The 15,932-nt window shown below is 48.0% G+C and overlaps 1 protein-coding gene across 2 annotated transcripts in view; it reads left to right on the top strand.

The window, feature by feature from the left end:
- Positions 1-15,932, top strand: part of ALDH18A1 (aldehyde dehydrogenase 18 family member A1) — a 37,923-nt gene that overhangs the window by 8,241 nt on the left and 13,750 nt on the right. The window contains exons 2-8 of one of the 2 annotated variants that reach the window (XM_029060880.1): positions 3,108-3,208; positions 4,745-4,968; positions 6,101-6,253; positions 6,411-6,515; positions 12,435-12,587; positions 13,029-13,119; positions 13,537-13,661. In XM_029060880.1, coding sequence (XP_028916713.1) covers positions 3,118-3,208; positions 4,745-4,968; positions 6,101-6,253; positions 6,411-6,515; positions 12,435-12,587; positions 13,029-13,119; positions 13,537-13,661 — 942 coding nt within the window. In that variant the 5' untranslated portion in view covers positions 3,108-3,117. Of the gene's footprint in view, positions 1-3,107; positions 3,209-4,744; positions 4,969-6,100; positions 6,254-6,410; positions 6,516-12,434; positions 12,594-13,028; positions 13,120-13,536; positions 13,662-15,932 lie in introns of both variants that reach the window. The other variant, XM_029060879.1, reaches the window with a different exon arrangement.

Raw genomic sequence — 15,932 nt, 5'->3', positions numbered from 1 at the left:
CACAGTAAGAAGCTCTGCTTCCTTATGAGGCAACCTTTATGACTAGCAAGCTTTGAAAGGGAAGGGCAAACTTAACCATTTCCAAGTTCATAACTGGCAAAGAAGGGAGCCGAGAGCCAACATGTGAAACAGTTTACTTAGTCTTCCCTAGGAGAAATGGAGAAGAGGAAAAAGTTGCAGGCAGAGAAATCCCGAGTCAAGAAATGGGTTGGCCAGGGAGACGTGAGGGCCAGATTTCCAGGAATAACTTTGCTCCCCGAGAAACCTCACGTGGCGTCGGCTTCACTTTGAGGGAAATTTGTTGCTAATATAACCTAAGGCCTGTCCATTTTGTGCTGCACAGTGAAATGAGGTACAGTGCCGTGAACTCTGTTGTGTTGGAGATATTTTGTTTTCTCCTTGGGCACCAAGCCATCTAAATAAAACACTAATGAAAACTTTTCACTGAGTCTGAGGGCATTAAAACGTGGCTCAGAGTGACTCAGTGGAAAGAGCCCGGGCTTGGGAGTCAGAGGTCATGGCTTCGAATCCCGGTTCCGCCGCTTGCCAGCTGTGTGACTTTGGGCAGGTCACTTAACTTCTCTGTGCCTCAGTGACCTCATCCGGAAAATGGGGATTAAGACTGTGAGCCCCACGTGGGACAGCCTGATGACCCTGTATCTCCCCCAGCGCTTAGAAAAGTGCTCTGCACATAGTAAGCGCTTAACAAATACCACCATTATTATTACCGAAACAAATGCACATCCAGTGCTGACCTGCTGAGTCACCAATTTGAAAAAGTTTGACACTGAGAGGAACGTGAACAAACATGCTTTAATTTGTGGTTTAATTCTGTTTTCACTTCCAAGTTGATCTACCAGGTAAGCTCTTTGGTTGACACGTTCCCTGCCCCCCCACTTTGTTATATTGTGCTCTCCCGTGTGCTCAGTACAGGGCTCTTCACAGAATAAGCATTCCATAAATGCCGCTGATGAGCCGTGTGTGTTTGTGTTTGTATCGGGGTGAGGGTGTGAGAGCTGATGGACCGTTTACCCCTTGCTGACTATAATAATAGTAATAATAATAATGTTGGCATTTGTTAAGCGCTTACTATGTGCAGAGCACTGTTCTAAGCAATGGGGGAGATCCAGGGGGATCAGGTCATCCCACGTGAGGCTCACAGTTAATCCCCATTTTACAGATGAGGTAACTGAGGCCCAGAGAAGTGAAGTGACTTGCCCACAGTCACACAGCTGACAAGTGGCAGAGCCGGGAGTCAAACTCGTGACCTCTGACTCCAAAGCCCAGGCTCTTTCCACGGAGCCACGCTGCTTGTTCACATTCCTCCTCGTTACCAGAGTATTACCTCAGGTCCCATCAAACCCACAGCAACATGGCGTAGTGGATAGAGAACAGGCCCGGGAGTCAGAAAGTTCTAATCCCGGCTCCTCCACTTGTTTGCTGGGTGATCTTGGGCAAGTCATTTCACTTCTCTGCCTCAATTACCACATCTGTAAAAGGGGGATTGAGACTGTGAGCCCCACATGGGACAGGGACTGTGTCCAACTCGATTTGCTTGTATCCACCCCAGCGCTTAGTACAGTGCCTGGCACATAGTAAGTGCTTAACAAATGCCATCATTATTTTTGTTATTGAATGTCATTAATGATGGGGGAGGAAGGGGAGGAAAGTGGGTGGGAGGACCACCCGCAGAAACGCTCTGGGCATGTCACCCTCCTCAAAAATCTCCAGTGCTTGCCTATCAACCTTCAAACCAAGCAAAAACTCCTCACTGTTGGCTTCAAAGCTCTCCATCCCCTTGCCCCCTCCTACCTCCCCTCCCTTCTCTCCTTCTGCAGCCCAGCCCTCACACTCCGCTCCTCTGCCGCCGCTAACCTCCTCACGAGGCCTCGTTCTCACCTGTCCCACCCGACCCCTGGCCCACGTCCTACCGCTAACTTGGAAAGCCCTCCCTTCTCACATCCGCCAAACAAGCACATTTCCCCCCTTCAAAACCCTAATGAAAGGTCACTTCCCCGACTGAGCCCCCCTTTTCCTCTGCTTCTCCTCCCCACCCTCCATTGCCCCGACTCCCTCTGCTCTACCCCCTCACCCCCACCCCACAGCACGTGTGTGTATATATGAACATATTATTCTATCTATTTTATTAATGATGTGTCTATAGCTATAATTCTGTTTATTTACATTGATGCTATTGATGCCCGTCCATTTCCTTTGTTTTATTTTGTTGTCTGTCTCCCTTCTATTCCCGTATGGAATAGAGTGTGAGCCAGCCGTGGTGTAGGGATTGTCTCTATCTGTTGCCGAATTGTGCTTTCCAAGCGCCTAGGACAGTGCTCTGCGAACAGTAAGCGCTCAGTAAATACGATTGAAAGCGTGACCACCTGCCTATCCTTGCTCAAGCCTCATTCCATTTAAACTTAAAAAGCTTTCACATTTTTACTTAAACTTCAAGAAGCCTTCACATCTCCTGCCCCTCCAGGCAGCCTATCATGCAAGTCTTCTCTGCCTTGGGGTCCCTGCCCTTCTCCAATTTTATATGCGGATCCTACGGTTCATATGATACCCTTAGACCAAAAAGAACAGGAATACAAGGCCCGAGTTCTAGTTTGACTGCACTGTGATTGTTGTTGACAGGGAAGTAAAAATGAGAGAGACCCTAGAAATTCTTCCACATGGTCAGTCACTTTATGATCCCTTCTTTAAGGAAGTAAAGCCTGCACTTTGGTTTGCTGAAGATGGGAGGGAAAGTTGTACACAATGAGTAGGAATCAGAATTTGTCCGATTAATTTTGAAATTAGAGGGTTGCTGTGGATATCTTCCAGTATTTCTTCTCACCTTCCTTTGGGGATAGGTTAAGATTTTTTATATTTCCAGTGCTCCTTGTGTTGTTCTGAGGGTCCCTCAACCTCCCAGTCCGACCCTGAATTTTGATCCCAGGGAATGGAAACTGCAGGATGAAATTTTATCCCTTAAAAGACTTTCAGAGGATGAACAGGAAGTAGGGACCTCTCTCGTAACCTGTAGGGGACTTTGATGGTGCCTTTCTTGATTTTTTTGGTCTTGTTTTTTAAATATAACCTTCAGGTAACTTTGATCGTTCTAGGCCATTCAGCATGTTGTGCCGAGCTGTTCACTGTCCCGGCTTCCAGCCTTCCAGTCACCACCTCCTTCCCTGGGTGCGGCCCACAGCTGGCTCCCGAACTCGTACGTATCTTGGAGAAACTCTGGGCAGGGGAGAGGGTGGTCGACAGATCCACAGGCCTATTCACTGAACCATTTCTTCGTTTTCTCTCTGGGGAGAACCAGTGGGGAAAATCGTTCTGAAAAGGAGCAGCCCCCCGGCCGCGGGCCTTCGCGATGCTTTGTTTTAATTAAACAGTCGGATTCCCCTGGTCCGCACCAGTTCTAAGTCAGCTGCTAGGCGCCGGCCGAGGCGGGACGCCGCGGGGCCGGGGCCCGGGGAGATCTAGGGAGTAGTAGCTCATTAGAGCAAGCAGTTTGGCTCAGTGGATGGAGCATGGGCCTGAGAGTCAGAAGTTCTAATCCCAGCTCTGCCACATGTCTGCTCTGTGACCTTGGGCAAATCACTTAACTTATCTGTGCCTCAGTTACCTCGTCTATAAAAAAGGCGACTAAGCCGCTGAGCCCCATATGGGACAGGGACTGTGTCCAGCCCGATGAACTTGTATCATTCTCAGTGCTTAGAACAGTGCTTGGCACATAGTACGTGCTTAAGAACTACTACAATTATTCATTATTATTAGGCCAGGACAATTCTTGGAGTAATTGGTGTAGATTCAAGTTAATAGGAGAGTAACTGGGTCCCCGAGGTTCCATCAGTTAATTGAATCAATGACGTTCAATGAGCGCTTTCTGAGTTAAGAAATGGGTAGGAGAGGAAGACACGAGAGGAACGTGTGTGAGGGCAACATTTCCAGGGATAACTTTGTGCTCTAAGGAGCTTCTCATGTCATCAACTTCACTTTTAAGAAGGCGTCTTGCGTTTGGAGCTTAAGAGGTTTTAATTTTGTGCGGTAGTTCCAGAAATTCTAAAGGAGACTGGAGCTTTCTAGTCTCGACTTCAAGGATGAACTCAGGTCCCTCTTCGCCGAAAGTGTTATATAGGTATTAGGGTACATTGCTGATGAAAATAGCCTATTTCCAGGAAGAAGCATAGGATGCCTTGTTTTATGAGAACGCAAAACATATAGGAGAGCTGGGTTTATCCTGAGCACATGTATAGGTCACTTTCAGTAATCAGCTTCTAATTTTTTAATTTATGTATTTGTGTGACCATCAAAGTGAAAGACATCAGACAAACCTTTGAGAGAGGTGAGCATTTTCCTACCATCCCAACTAGCAGGAGAAGGTTCTAGGCAACCTTCCTGCAGGAGGTGAAAATCAAGAAAGGTTGGGAATGATGAGAGAACTATCAGGCTAGTTAGGGGTATGTGGGAGAAGAGGACAAAGAGGTTAAGAGTAGGTTTGCTTGACGAAAGGGAGGGAACAGTAGGATAAGGAGAGTTGGGCAGGAGATTTGAACACCCTCTGCTGCAGAGCAAAATTGGAAGCAAGTAGGAGTTTCAAGGAAACAAAATATTTAGCAGGAGTGAAAGCAGATCCGTACTGGGGGACAAAGTCGGGGAAGGCATGCATTTCTGTTTTCGCTGTCCTTGCGCACTCTCTCTTTGGGTGATGGCAGTGGTGTTACTCTCTCCCAACCTTTTTCCCGGGCTCCAGGCGTTCTTATCCGACCTCTGGCCTTCCAGCATGAATCTTCTCGTTCCTGGAGCAACATCCCCTTCATCACTCTGCCCCTCAGTCGAACACACGGCAAGTCTTTCTCCCACCGCAGTGAATTAAAGCACGCTAAGAGGATTGTAGTGAAGCTGGGGAGTGCCGTGGTGACTCGAGGGGACGAGTGTGGACTGGCCCTGGGAAGATTGGCCTCCATTGTTGAACAGGTATTTGCCCTGCCGATCTTTAAGCACTACACCGAAGTTACTGATTCCTCTGTCTACCTTTTCCATATCCCAAAAACAAAGATTTCCATCTCTTTTTGGCTTCTTTCAGCCTTCCAAATCGTTTTACAAGGGTTGTGGAAAAGTGGTACCTATGTAAATAAAAGATAGTAGTTAGTCCCTGGATTAACCCAAGAATCTAGGCAGGGGATCGAGGTGCTGCTGGCTGTTCATCTGTATTTCTGCTGCTGCATTTCTCTTCACACCCTTCTGTTACAATAGTCGAAGTCATGTTGCCCATTGCCCATTGTATTCACAGTTAATTTGGCTTCCCCTGCCTACTTTGTATTTAGGGAGGAGGTCAGATTGTTAAAACTTCCTCTGCCCCTTAATCCTGCCCGCTGATGAGCTCAGCTGGGAGACACCCTTGCCGAATTCCCCAGACCTGTCTCCCAATTCGAAACCCGGCCACAAACCTGAGCAGGTGAAGAAAGCTTGCCTCTGCCTCTTGGACTCCCATCACAATCGCAGAGGGTAGGCGAGGGGTGGCAGAGAGGGACAGGAGAGACGGTGGCAAATGGGAATGGTGACCAACAAGGTGAGTGTTGGAGACCCAAGAGGTGGAAAGGGGAGAACAATGGGAAACTTTAGAATGTCTCAAATGGACAGAAGAAATGGAGACACATGAAGAAGATGAGTGTGGGAAACTTGGGTAGCTCAAGAAAATTTCACAGCTCATAGATAGTGTGCAAATAATCTAAATAGTCATCCAGTTCTGTTTGCTAATAGGAGTGTAAATACCAGCCAACGTTTAAATACTTTTATTTGCCCAACGGATGCTGATTTGGGGGGGCGGGGATTCCGTTTCGCGAAGGCTTTCAGGGGAAAAACTTTAAAATTGGTGATGAGATTTTTTTTTTTCCTTACCCTGGCCTTCTCCACAAAACAGTTACTCCCCCTGGGTCAGGACTGAAGAATGTGGACAAGTTGTGGGGGAAACCTTACCCTCCAGTCATTTGGGTTTCCATCCCTTAGGGCAACTCATCCAGTTGACAAGGAAGGAGGAAAGAGAATGCCCAGTGACTCGATTCCCCACACCGCATGGGGGTGACGGTTCTTTCTTCGCCGCTCACAGGTATCAGTGCTGCAGAATCAGGGCCGAGAAATGATGCTTGTGACCAGCGGAGCCGTGGCCTTCGGGAAGCAGCGACTGCGCCACGAAATCCTGCTTTCCCAGAGCGTGAGGCAGGCTCTCCACTCCGGCCAGAAGAACCAGCTGAAGGAGATGGTGAGGGCCGGGGGCCGCCAACGCCGGGACGGAGCCACCCCGCCAGCTCTCCCTTTGGGCGGAGGGACGCCTGGGCCCTGTTATTAACTTAGAATGGTGCTTGGCACGTAGTAAATGCTTTACAAATAGCACCGTTATCATTATTTTTATTTTGCAGGCGATTCCAGTCTTGGAGGCAAGAGCCTGTGCAGCCGCCGGACAGAGTGGCCTGATGGCGCTGTACGAGGCCATGTTTACCCAGTACAGCATCTGTGCTGCTCAGGTGAGAAGCCGCGTCTCTGAGGCAGAGTGTCCTACTCTTGTGGGTTGGGTTTTTTTGTCGTTTCTAAGAAGGAAATGATAAAGAAGAGGAAAATGGCATTTCCTCGACTGAGCATCCACTCACACTGTGGTGATTTCTTTACTAAAGATCTATTTCCCGCTCTCCCGGAGTCCTGGACCCACCTGGCCCTACTAATGGTTTGCTCGGGAGCAGTGCCTGTCATGGATTCCCAATCCCGGGATTTGGATCTCCTGGCACTCAGAGATTTCCCCAGAGTCAGTTCTACTAGCCTAATAAAGTCAAGGAGCACCCCGGCGTTTCTACATGCACATCACAATTTTATTGATTCGTTGTTTTTCGATATCGTGTAGGGAAGCAGCATCGCTTAGCAGAAAGAGCACAGGCCTGGCAGTCAGGGGACTTGGGTTCTAATCCCGGCTCTGCCACTTGCCTGTGACTTTGGCAAGTCACTTAACTTCTGTGGGCCTCAGTTTCCATACCTGCAAATGGGGATTCGATTACCTGTTTTCACAGGGCAATACTTCTATCTAAACTGATTAACTTATGTCTACCCCAGCATTTAGAATAGCGCTTGACACATAGAAAGAGTTTAACAGATGCCATCATACTTCCCTAACACACTCATACCCATATTTATGCCTCCAAACTCACCCCTCCCCACCCCCATACACGTCGCCTCATCACCCATGTAAATTGTCGCCTCCCAGTCACACACATTCAGGCTTCTTCACACTCTTAACTGACCGGGTTAAGGGCAAGGTGTTGATCTGAACCTTGGAAGCCACCCGGGACTTCAGATGATGTCACACAACATGGGTAAAATTCACCTTTCCTCTCCATATAAACGGCTGCTACGCCGATCCAAGCACTTATCCCGACCCTCCGTGCCTACTGCATCAGCCTCCTTGCTGACCTCTCTGCCCCATGTTGCTCCTTACACCAGTCACACTACGCTCTGCTGCCTGGATCACTTTTCTCAAGTCATTCAGTCTGTGTTTCCCCACTCCTCAAGAACCTCCAGTAGTTGCCCACTCACCTCTGCATCAAAAAGCAAGTCCTTACCGTTGGTTTTAAAGTATCTATTCACCTTTTCTCCTCCTATTTTGCCTCACTGATTTCCCACTATAACCCAGCATGCTCACTTCGCTCCACTAACGCCGACCTACTTGCTGTATCTCGATCTCTTCTGTCCTGCCACTGATACCTCTACCACGTCTTCTTTCTCACCCACTCTTTCCTCTGTCCTGGAACTCCCTGCCTCTTCATATCCAACAGACCATCACCGTCCCCACCTTCAAAGCCTTTTTAAAATCACATCTCTAAGAGGCCTTACCCGACTAAGCCCTCATCCCCCTTTCCGCGTCACCCTCGCGCTTAGCTTTGTACTCTTTATTCACCCCATCCTCAGCCCCACAGCACCGGTGTCCGTACCCATAATTTGTTTTAATGTCTGTCTCCTCCTATAGACTGTAAGCTCTTTGTGAGCAGGGAACATGGCTACCAATTCAGTTACATTGTACTCTTCCAGCCAGTACAGTCCTCTGCACACAGTAAGCGCTCAGTAAATATGATTGATTAATGGAGTGGTTCTGAAGATTTCAGTTTATATACATTCTGTATATACACCATTCTCATCTACGAATGTCCTATATTATGGTATTAAGCGCTGTCTGTGGGTTAAGCACTGTTCTAAGCGGAAGGAGTAGGTCCAGGTTAGTTAAGTCCTCCTCGGGGCTCACAGTCTAAGTGGGAGGGAGAACAGGTATTTTAATCCCTATTTTACAGTTGAGGATTCTGAGATACAGAGAAGTTGTGACTTGCCCAGGGTCACACAGCAGACCCGCAATTAGAGCCCAAGGCCTATGACTCCCAGGCCCATGCTTTTTCCACTGTGCCATGTATAGTCTTGAGTCTGTGCACCAAATATTCATCCTAGCCGTTCTTAACCTTCCTTCTTCCAGAGCTGGTACAGTTCTCTGCTGGTCTTCAGATATTGCTGACTCCTCTGAATGTACCCAACTCTCAGGGAGTGTTACCGAGGGCATTCCATTATCAACAGTTCACAATCAGCAAGTACAGCTGTAGGGATGGGCTGTATCAGTGGGCATCTTTGTAGTCTTCTCCAGAGTCTTCTGCTGCTTTTTAGCCACAGCACGGGCACCTTCCGCATTCACTCTCACATGCAACCGGCATACCCATAGACCCTCTTTGGAATTTATGACACGGCGAGTCACTTATGCTGTCTAGGTTTGGTTTTTCTGTCACTTAGCTTTGTCCCATGGTGAGTCACTTATGCTGTCTAGGTTTGGTTTTTCTGTCAGTTTAGTCCTTCACTCTCTCTTCTCCCTCATCTTCCTGCATCTCATAGGTAGGTAGATGAGACAATATTTGAAAGCCTTGGAAAACAGGTGTCCTAGTTTGGTTTTTTTTTTTTTGGTGGGGGGAGGTTAAACAACTCCCTGTCCTTGAAGTACTTAAGTTCTAAAACTCAATAAAAACTCAGGATGTGCAGGTCCAAGTCCATTAGTCCATTCTCAACTGATTGGCTATCGAGTTGCTTGTTAAAAAAAACAAAAGAAAAACCATGACATAAAACCTAATTTAGGCCGGGAGCCTCATGTGGGACCAGAACTGTGTTCCTGGTTATTTGGTGTCTATCCAGACTTAGATCAGTGCTTGACATATAGTTTGTGCTTAGCAAATATTATAGTAATATAAAGACAGGAAATTGCTTTAGATTCGTAGCTGCTTAAACCCTCAAAATAAGTAGAAGATGACAGTTGCTTTTCCCAAATCTACCATTGTTCAAGTGTCCCCTTGTGTCTGTACCATCAAGTTGGGCCTCAGTTAATAGTTCAACTCGCGTAGCTCGACAGATACCCCACTGCCAAGTGGGTACTAGCACCTGCCCCTACCCCCAACCTCTTATCACCCCACTTCTTGCTGCTTACTACCAAGGTTTTATCAACAAAAGGACTTTATCCTTTTCCCAAGGCTCCTTGATTTCCTTAATCTTTTACCAGGATACCTTGTCAATACCTTCTTGAAAATCTTGAGCAAGTTGTGTCACCAGGGCAAAGAGCCGAACAGGTTCAAAATTCAGATCGTTCTTTATGGAACCAGGTGAGGTTTTCTATAGAGTAAAGTTTTCTAATATGTATTATCCTGTGCACTTATACTAGTAAAATGTTTTGAATGAATCAAGCTTATTTTGATAAGCGCTGTACTAAACCCTGAGGAGGATACAAGCAAATTTGGTTGGACACGATCCCTGTCCCGCGTGGGGCTCACAGTCTCAATCCCCATTTTACAAATGAGGTGACTGAGGCACAGAGAAGTGAAGTGTCTTGCCCAAGGTCACACAGCAGACATGTGGCCGAGTCGGATTAGAGCCCATGACCTCTGATTCCCAGACCCCTGCTCTATCCACTACACCACGCTGCTTCTCACATGTGCTGTGCACACGGTGAGCTCTCAATAAATACAGTTGAATGAATGAATACCAGCTAATCAGGTTGGACACCGTCCGTGTTCCACATGGGACCCACAGTCTTAATATCCATTTTACCGATGAGGTGACAGGCCCAGAGAAATTAAGTAACTTCACCAAATCTTCTTGGTTTAATTTTATTCAACCTTAAAACTTGCCAAGATTCTCTTCCCTTTACAAGGTTCCTGAAGGCACAGGTGGAAAAAAAAGGAGTCTTGGAGTTAGTAAGAGGTAATAATAAGGCCGTGTTCTGCTGACTCACAGGCATCTTCTACTAGGTAGAGATAACTACAGCTGAAAGCCATTGCTGTCAGTCAGTCTGACCCTGAGTCTGACCTTTCTTCCCCTCTTGACTAGACCGGAGGCTCTGACTGTGGCGTGACTCACCCCAGCCTTGTAACATTTATGTAAATATCTTTATGCTCTACTATTTCTCCTATCTGTAGTTTCTCTTATTCCCTCTCTCCCCCTGTAGACCCTAAGCTCCTTGTGGGCAGGAATCATGTCTACCAACTCTTTTATTTTGCACTTTCCCAAGTGCTTAGTAGAGAGCTCAGTAAATATCATTGATTGATTAAGTAAGTGATCTTTTGGGCAGCCTTTCGCAAAGGCCACGTCGCCCCACTTGAAAAGGCGTGTGCCTATTTCTGGTCTCTTGCAAACCTGGGCTCTGATTCGGCTAAATCGGGATTTATGTGAGCCACGGTTGTTCAGCCTTGCAGGCAGGTTTGTAGTGTGTCTTGCTCCGAGAAGTCTATTTTTGGAAACTGGGTTTGGGGAACTGCTGGGACTACTTTGATCCCACCCTCAAGCGGACCAAATTCTGAAGCAGCTTCAGAATCGGTCAGTCATTCCTCTCCAGACTCCTTGAGCAAGTTGTCTACACCTATCTCCACTTTTTCTCCCTCCAGTTCTCTCTCTGACCCCCTGTCCAATCTGGCTTCTGCCCCCTTCACTCCACAGAAACCAACTTCTCAAAGGTCACCAATGATCTTGCTAAATCCAACAGCCTCTAATCCGTTCTAATCCTACTCGACCTCTCAGCTGCTTTCGACATTGTCAACCATCCCCTTCTCCTGGAAACATTAACCAACCTCGGCTTCACCGACCCTGTCCTCTCCAGGTTCTCCTCCTATCCTTCTGACCACTCGTTCTCGGTCTCTTTCACGGGCTCCTCCTCTGCCTCCCACCCTTCAACTTTGGGAGTCCCTCAGAGTTCAGTTCTGGGTCCCCTTCTATTCTCCATCTACACCGACTCCCTTGGAGAACTCAATCGATCCCGTGGCTTTGACTACCACCTCTATGCGGATGATACCCAAATCTACATCTCCGGCCCTGTTCTCTCCACAGTCTCACATCTCCTCCTGCCTTCGGGACATCCCTACTTGGATGTCCTGCTGACACCTCCAATTTAACATGTCCAAGGTAGAACTCCTCTCTCCCCACCCAAACCCCGCCCTCCCCTTGACTTTCTTGCCACTGTAGACAGCACCACCATCCTTCCTTCTCACAAGCCCATAACTTTGGCGTTATCCGTGACTTATCTCTTTCAAGCCACATATTCAGTCTGTCTCTAGGTCCTGTCGGTTCATCCGTCACAACATTGCTAAAATCCACCATTTCTTCCATCCAACCTACCACGTTATTCCAGTCCCATGTGCCTTGATTCCCGGCATCAGCCTCCTTCCTGACCTCCCTGCCTCCTGTTCCTCCCCATTCCAGCCCATATTTCATTCTGCTGAAAATCATCCAGTCCATGTTTTCCCACACCTCAAGAACCTCCAGTGGTTGCCCGTCCACTTCCATATCAAACAGAAACTCCTCACCATCAGCTTTAAAGCACTTAATCGCCTTGTCCCCTCCTACCTCACCTCGCTTTGCACTTTCTCTGATGGAGAGAAAACCGGGACGGGCTGCCATATGGAACCATGCAACACAGTAACCTGAGCAAGGCCATTCTGGCAAGGTTGGAGTGACCGTCGTTGGGTCAGAAAGGCAGTGCCTGGCACCTGGGCTGAGGCCAATCTGGCTCAGCCCAGGTTGGTCCTCGGGCAGCCGTTGCCGTCTTGGCCGGTGGAGTCGGGTCAGTTCCGGGTCCCCTGAGGAGTTCAGGCCTAGTCGGGGGAAATTGAGAGTCCCAACCAAACCCAGGGGGTGTTAGTGTGCATCGGACATACTGGCTGGGTCAGGCGGTGATTCCACTCTGAGGAATTGCCCCACGTCGGTCCCAGTGTCGGTCAGTCGATCGTATGTATTGCACACTTACTGTGTGCAGAGCGCTACACTAAGCGCCTGGGAGAGTACAGCGTGGCACGGCTCTTCTGTTTGTCTGGATCTACGTCAGACGCCTGGCCCGTGTGAGGTTTCATGGCTCTCATCCTGTAATTTCTTTGACTCCTTGCTTTTAGATCTTGGTAACCAATCTGGACTTCCACGATGAGCAGAAGCGCCGGAACCTCAACGGGACATTGCATGAGCTGTTGCGGATGAACATCGTCCCGATTATTAACACGAACGATGCCGTCGTGCCCCCGGCGGAGCCCAACAGTGACCTGCAGGGGGTAAATGTGGGTAAAGTATTCCTGTGGGTGGAGTCTGTCGGAGGCACTAATACCGGCCGGGCAGCTTGTCGCGCTTAACACCTCGTGACCCCAGGAGCGATGTCGGGGATGGGAGAATGCGGAAGAGCCGCGAGGATTCCCACGAGGAGATCTCTCCGGCCCTCGAAGCCAGCCGTGCCGTTAAGATGAATGAAATGTTGTGGGCTAAGCGAAACGAGGTGATGCCTTGCCGGTTCACAGTGGGCGGAGGGATCCGGGTCCGAAAAGAGCGATGCTGGCGTGGCTTGGGTTTCTCGAGGGAGTTGGCCGGTGACTGTGCATGGCTTCTGTTGTCAGTCCTCCAGCACTGCTTTTGCGGCATTAGAGCGTAGCGAAGAGCTTGGCTGGAGCCGGCCCCTGGGGGGGTAACGATTCATCTGTGACCTTTTACCTGCATCGTAGGTCATTAGTGTTAAGGATAATGATAGCCTGGCCGCCCGGCTGGCGGTGGAAATGAAAACCGACCTGTTGATTGTTCTTTCAGATGTAGAAGGTAGGTAATGAAGCCTTTTCTTTCCTCTGGGTCTCAGCCTAAGGGCTCGGAGTATGGCTGTCTGGGTTTCCCTCGGAGTTCCAGCTCTTTTGTCAATCAGTGGTGTTTATCGAGCGCTTACTGCGTGCAGAGCTCTGTACTAAGTACTTGTACAGTCCTCCCCCTAACACTCCTCCCGATTTTTCTCTTGGCTGCTCTAAAAGAGGCATAGCTAGCCCCTTTACTAATTCCTTAGAGATCTGACGTCCCTCTTGCCATTCCCTAAGCTGCTCCTATTTCACATTTCTAACACGATGGGGGATCCCGAGGGGGCGGGTTGGTGGTGGCCCAACTTGAATAGGGTTGGGGTTTGCGTGTCCCTGCCTCTTTTCTCCTGAGGAGAAAACAGCAAAATTGATGTTCCGGTCTCCATTTCAGGTCTCTTTGACAGCCCGCCGGGTTCAGATGATGCCAAGCTCATTGACATATTTTACCCTGGAGATCAGCAGTCGGTGACATTTGGAACCAAGTCCAGAGTGGGAATGGGTGGCATGGAGGCCAAGGTATGGACACCTTCTGCTTGGCCTAGTTTTATTAAAAATATATGAAATTAGAAACAAAACACCTAGTTCAGCAGTTTGCGAATTCGCTTTTTATCCGTGCCTTGGGTGGAACTTCTTGCATAGGTTGCATCCCTGAGTGTTTCAAACACGTGCGATTGCCCTTTTGTTTGCTGCCTTTTCAAAGTAGACATAGCTTGCTTCATGTGAATTGTCTGTTATCCTTTATAAAAATGAGAATATCATCACTCAATTATATTTATTGAGCGCTTACTGTGTGCAGAGCAATCATTCAGTGGTATTTTTTGAGTGTTTACCTTGGGCACAGCACTCTACTAAGTGCTTGGGAAAATACAGTAAAACAATTAGCAGACATGTTGCCCGTCCGCAATGAGCTTACATTGTAGAGGGGAAGTGCTTACTATGTGCCGGGCACTGTACTAAGCACTGTCTTATATCTACAGTCAGGTTGGACACAGCCTACGTCCCACATGGGGCCCTCATAGTCTTAATCCCCATTTTAAACATAAGACAACTGAGGCACAGAGAAGTGAAGCGACCTGTCCAAAATCACACAGTAACCCAGGTCCTCTGAGTCCTGGGCCCAGGCTCCTTCCACTAAGCATTCATTCGTTGTCGTATTTATTGAGTGTTTACTGTGCTCAGAGAACTGTACTAAGCACTTGGAAAGTACAATGCAGCAATAAAAAGAGTCCCTGCGCACAACGGGCTTAAGGTACTTACAGCACTTGGGAGACTACAGTACAGCAGAATTAGCAGACACAGTTCTTGCTCTTAATGAGCTTACAGTCTAGCGGGAGAGACAGTAATATAAATAAATAATTTATGATATATAATTTAAAAAAATATGTACATAAGTGCTGTGGGTTTGGGGGTGGAGCGAATACCAAATGTCCAAAGATCACAGATCCAAGTATATAGACGGCGCAGAAGGGAGAGCGAGCCGGGGAAAAGAGGGATTAATCGGGGAATAATAATGCAGACCCTGATTTTATTGGCACTTGGTGTCCAGTGACCTTTGCAGTACATCTGGATCATTTGAACGCTGGTGACCATACAGCAGAAACAGAATTTTACGCAGCGGTTATGCAATTGAAAAATGGCTTATCCATCCACTGTCTCTGTCACGTCCCTCCCCAGCACAGTTTTTAGGGCTGGCAGGGAGCCAGGTGGTGTGTGCTGAACAGATATGCCAGGCACTGATGGCCCTAGGATTTTCAGAGGGATTAACAGACTGTAGCGTCAGCCATTGAGGAGGGAACGGTCCAGTTGGATTCTCTTCCTTGAGAAGAAGAACCATATTTTTGCTCATTCTCTTAAACCATTCATTCAGTCAGTCAGTCATATTTATTGAGCACTTAGTGTGTGCAGAGCACTGTACTAAGCGCTTGGAAAGTACAATTCGGCAACAGATAGAGACAATCCCTACCTAACAACGGGCTCACGGTCGAGACCTAATACCGTACCACACACTGAGGTGCTCAGAAAATAGGTAACCATGATATTGATGGAAGCCTTTAAAAAGCGTGCCTCCCCAAAAAGCTTTTTTCTTTGTTTCCAAGAGATTCCCATGTGCGTACGGAACAACAGTGGAACAAGATGCCAACATCCATGCCACAGGGCAGGAATGAAAGGGGAGTTGTTCAAAAAGACCCAGTGAAAAAGTATAGGATGGTTCTCAAAACACAAGTTCAAATGACGAGGCTTTTTTACTGTTGAATGTAGATCCCTAAAATTTCTGCAATGCAATGCAGCCTTCAGGGCAACAAGTAAGGAGGTTTTTAGGGGGTTTTTTTGGTTTTCTTAAATGGTATTTGTTAAGCGCTTACTATGTGCCAGGCACTGTTCTAAGTGCTGGGGGTAGATACAAGGTAATCAGGTTGGACACAGTCCGTGTCCCTCATGGGGTTCACAGTCTTAATCCTCATTTTACAGATGAGGTAACTGAGGCACAGAGAAGCAAAGTGACTAGCCCAAGGTCACAGAGCGGATAAGCAGTGGAGCTGGGATTAGAACATCACACAGCGGATAAGCAGTGGAGCTGGGATTAGAACCCAGGTCCTTCTGTCTCACAGCCCCATGCGCTATCCACTAGGCCACGCTGCTTCTCAGAAATTGAAAGAGAGGCCTTTAAATTTGGGCCCTTTAGTACCCACAGTGGAGAGACGCAGCCCAATCCAGCACTAGGAGTGTTAGGATCATATCTGGAGTAATAAGCAATCCCCACCAGCCCCAACCTCATCTTCAGAGGGA

The sequence above is a fragment of the Ornithorhynchus anatinus genome, chromosome 3 (assembly GCF_004115215.2).
Source record: "Ornithorhynchus anatinus isolate Pmale09 chromosome 3, mOrnAna1.pri.v4, whole genome shotgun sequence".
NCBI lineage: Eukaryota > Metazoa > Chordata > Mammalia > Monotremata > Ornithorhynchidae > Ornithorhynchus > Ornithorhynchus anatinus.
Note: the sequence above shows the minus strand (reverse complement) of the source record. Positions and strands in the feature narration are given on the sequence as shown.